Below are 4,487 nucleotides of genomic sequence, written 5' to 3' on the forward strand. Positions count from 1 at the left end.
ATGAAAAAGCATTAGGAAAGGAGGTGGCCGAACTCATTATCTTACCCTTAATTCTGAGGTTGGTAACTAATGAGCTGTGCTGGGCTTAAGTTTCCAATCAGCCCTCAATTTAGGCCACAAGAGAGAAATTGCTTCAGTAATGTGCAGCACCTACAACTCTTGTCTTGATCGAAACTTGTCGTCAAAACAAAATATCGACCACTCATTTCGTGTTAGTGATCTTTTCTGTAGAGTTTAACTACAAAATGAGTGATTTTGATTTTATCTCGATCACAAGCTTTGATATGGACCATAGGTTTGCTGCACAATAATTGAGCAGCACGCCCGTGGAGCCGAGCCCCATAATAGACGAATAAAATGAACCCATTGGGCCCATCACTTTTCACACATACATACACTGAAGCAGAATCTCCCGAATCTGAAAGTCAATAACGGTCTCCGCCTTCAAAGCCAAACAAACTCCCTGAATTCGGAAAGACACGTTGTGATCTTCACGCGTTTAAAGACTAAAAACCGATAATCCAGTGGGATTCTCTCCATCGTCACACCTTTTCTTTCCTTTTCTTTCGCTTCTGCAACTCTTTTTTTACTCTACACAAAACCCCAAACCCCTAACAAAGCGAAGAAACGTTTTCCGAAGGAGTTGAATACCCTATACTCGTCAAAGAAATTTGATTTTTTTTTCTTTTTTTCTCAATTTCAAGGAGTGACTAGGAAATGCTAAGCATTGAGCAAGAAGATGTTTCCAGATTTTCCTCGTTTGATGATATTGAAAGCGGTTCACCCCCTTTCACTCGCTCGTGTATTGGCCCTCTGCGGAGTTTCTCTTATGACAAACTTCCTCAACAGCTCTTCAACCTTACTATTCTCAAATTGGATGGCTCTTCCTTTGGTAGGTTATCTCTATGTCTCGCTGTCTCTATGCTCTGCAATGAAAGAAATAATGTGGATTGATTTAGGCTTTGGTTTCTGCAGAAATTGAAGTTGCGGGTACGGCTTCAGTCGATGAACTCAGGCAGGCAATTGAGTATTTCTTTATTTTTTTCTTCAAAGGAAGGTCGGGGCAAAATTTCTTGGTAAGTTGGATTCCTATTTCAAACAATTGTTGGATTTACTGTAGCAGCTTAAATCAATAGTTTTTCCTACCATAGCAGAAAACAGGGCAGGAATTAATATAAGTTGTATTATGACCTTTAAAATTGTCAATTTATTGAATCTTCTATGGATGGAATTAAAATTTTCTGTTTTGATTTCGAAATTGCATGCATTTAAAGTTGATCATCTTTTTCGAATCCGACAATGCAGGTCACATGTATGGGGTCATTTCTGCTTATGCTTTAAAAATCGGAAACTAATAAATGACAAGGCTTCTATCAGAAGTTTTGGAATCAACGATGGTGATCAGGTGCAGATTTCAATTATTTATACTCAATGCTTCTCTCTCCCTGTCTAAAATACGAATTTCAGTTAACATAACATTCTATTTTATGTTTAATTTGATCGCTTTTGAACTTCAGTCATGAAGGTTATAGCAGATTTCTCATCAGCTACTGACTTTTGACATGTATTTTATTGCCAGATTTAATGTGTTAACTGTTCTTGCTTGTTAGAGACTAGGACCCAGAGAGTTTTCAGTGTCTGTTGTTGAATCATAGCTTGGTCATTCCTTCTTTTCCTTCTCTCCTTCTTTCTAATGAATCTCTCTCTTATCTCCAGAAATGGAAGGGGGAGGGGGGTTGAAGGGGAAGGGGAACTGATGTCTAGACGCTATGCTGTTGTCCTAAAACAAACCTTTCCAAAATGCTTCTTATTTGACTGTTACAAGTCTTTCAGTATATAATTGTGAAGAATCTTACTGGAATATTGTATTTGCAAGCAGGATAAATACCTTATCTGTTTGAGTGAGGGAATTTTGATTTTAATGAGCACTTCTTGCATTGAATTTATGGCCATAATTGACGCCAATTGGAGATAGCATTGGAGATCTGATACTAATTGGAAATAGTTATTATTAATTATGAAACGATCCATACAGAAACAGGCTTGCATCTGCAATATGATAGGAATGAAGATGTGAAATAGTAATTCATGAAAGGAAACATGTCAAAATATAACTTGGACACAATTGTTCTTGAATGTACAGGTACATGTACCAAGAACATCTGGTGGAGAAAAGAAATGAGGCTAATTCAAATTTCAAGTTCTAATTCCGGATCTTCCTATCTGTTTATGTATTACTCCGAAGGATTGAATTAGACTTTTTGTTGGGCTTATGCATATGATCATGTTGAAGCAACATTTAAAAGTTGGATCAGAATCGGCTAGTATGATGTTGATTCTGATTAACCCTGGTTCTTTCCCTATTAACTCCAGTCCAGACAGTTTGGGACGATTTTGATCGGATACGTTGATAGCCTGTTGCATACCCAAACCCGAGTTTTTGCATGAATTACTTTTGATGTGTGCTATCTGCTTCCCAGCATTTGAATATAAGCCTGCCCATTTGCTGTTTGTCAGCTTTGTTGACAAAACTGCAGATCTTCGTTCTTCCTTGAATAGTTGAATTTAACAAATGCTAAGCTGTGTAGCGCAGGTGTTCTTTCATTTACTAATGTTGTTTTCATGCAGCTTTGTTTTGTTAGGCATCTTTCAATCAACTACAATGCAATGAAGAGTTCTAGAAGTATCAATTATGACGAAGAAACAAGGTATGGTTTTTCATGTTCTGTGTTGCCATTTCGGATAGCAGTTACGTTTGTTTGTTTTCCCTTTTTCGTCATTAACCACTCTGAGTTTGTACCTTGTTATGTTTCCAACATCTTTTGTGATTTGGATGTGTTTTCCACAGATCAGATTCCCCAGAAGAAAGGAAGGAACTATACAGAGAGGATAATCAGGGTTATAATGCTTATTTTGGTGATCAACAAGGAAAGGATATATACAGCCATCATGAAGATGGTGCGACCCGAGATTTTATTTGCCAATCCGATTTTAAATTATCACAGCTCCTTAGAGGTTGGCTCTCATACTCAAGGTTATGGAGTAGGAAGTTGAGGTCAGGTAACAAATCCGCAAGATTTGCAGGGGATTACTTCAGAGTTGGAACAGAGACTTCTCTGCTTTGAAGAGAATAATTATAATCCTGTAGATAGAAGCACACAGAGGGGGATGGGGAAAAGTTCTGCATCTTCTTGTTGGTTCGATAAAAGATGCATGGGAAATGAAGCTTTCATGCCCAGGTCCATGGCTCGAGCTCCCAACATCATTTTGGAAGTCCAATAGCAGATGGGTAAATCAATGATTTGCCCAAGAGAATTGCGGTGGTTCTGATGGGCGAAATACTCCTTATTGCCTAAAATGAAGAATCAGTAACTTAAGTCTTATACTGTTTCAGTATTTAAACTTATGACTTCTAGAAGAGATCAACAACAATGTCAACTTCCGTAGGTAAATACCAATTGCTGTTCCAAACTTTAAAAGATCTTCCAAAGAGAGGAAAAACAAAGAAGAAACAAATTTTCTGTCGTGCGTATGTGCAGCTGAGCATAGGAGTGCACCACCATAAGATGACACATGGATTATACCTAACAAATGACTGAAATTAAACATGAAGCGGTTGTCAATTCGACCCTTGCAGAAGATATATTTGATATCACCATCCCTATACAAAAAAATTGTATGTTCAAAAAAAAAAACTCAATTGTATGGCCTGTTTTACCTATATTAGGTCGGTTTTACCAAATACTCCAGCGGCTTCTTTCTCATTTGAGACTTCCTGTCCTCCATGTCTTGCTTCTCTTTCTCCATTGTGAGAGAAGAGAGACATAGTAATAATAGTAGCTAAAAACATAGCACCAACATAGATTTTACTTCTGAATATAAAGAAATTCAGAGACACGTGACCTTTAGTAGATTCTACATGGGCCTCACACAAAATGTGCAATGCAAAAACATTAGAATAGCACATGAGGTAGGTGATCTGGGAAACTAATCAAAGAAAAGGCGGTTTCTAGTTTACAGGACTCATTTGTGAAGCGGCTTTCCTATTTCGGGATCAAGAAGAGGAGGAGAACGTGAAAGACTAACTGATATATTCTATGGACAAGCAATGTTCTTGGTCACAAACTTTTAAGAAAAAAAAATAGAGAAGTTTGTGACGAAAAACATTGGTGGTTGACGGTTTATTTCATACTGTGAGTTATTGTAAATCGATAGGTTGAGTCAATACAGAATAATGAATTTTCTTTTGTTGGATTTACCTCTGTTTTTGTTCTTTCGAAAAATTATTATAGATAACTGTATTAGAAAATTAAATGAAATAGAAAATCTGGGATGAGAAGACCAAGAAGCTCAAATCCAAACAGTGATCGGCAGCCACTTTCATGAAAATAATAAACAGAAGCAAGCATAAAGCAAGGAACAAAAGAATCATATATGTGGTTTATATGGGTTGAAATCCTGTAATTCATATCTATGATTGCGATACG

The 4,487-nt window shown here is 37.2% G+C and overlaps 1 protein-coding gene across 1 annotated transcript; it reads left to right on the plus strand.

Moving 5' to 3' along the window:
• Positions 1–1,063: 1,063 nt before the first annotated feature.
• On the plus strand, positions 1,064–3,883 carry LOC149005199 (uncharacterized). Its single transcript, XM_089168850.1, has 4 exons — positions 1,064–1,076; positions 1,306–1,405; positions 2,629–2,708; positions 2,849–3,883. The coding sequence occupies exons 3-4, from the start codon at positions 2,668–2,670 to the stop codon at positions 3,123–3,125; spliced, it is 318 nt and encodes a 105-aa protein (XP_089024976.1). The 5' UTR covers positions 1,064–1,076; positions 1,306–1,405; positions 2,629–2,667; the 3' UTR covers positions 3,126–3,883.
• Positions 3,884–4,487: the final 604 nt, after the last annotated feature.

The sequence above is a fragment of the Hakea prostrata genome, chromosome 9 (assembly GCF_041222555.1).
Source record: "Hakea prostrata isolate BN-2017 chromosome 9, UWA_Hpros_2, whole genome shotgun sequence".
Taxonomy (NCBI): domain Eukaryota; kingdom Viridiplantae; phylum Streptophyta; class Magnoliopsida; order Proteales; family Proteaceae; genus Hakea; species Hakea prostrata.

Excerpts from the sequence above, each read along its gene's own strand:
- LOC149005199 (XM_089168850.1), top strand. The coding sequence starts at position 2,668 with ATGAAGAGTTCTAGAAGTATCAATTATGACGAAGAAACAAG. Across the intron at positions 2,709-2,848 it reads AATTATGACGAAGAAACAAG|ATCAGATTCCCCAGAAGAAA; the intron begins GTATGGTTTTTC and ends TGTTTTCCACAG.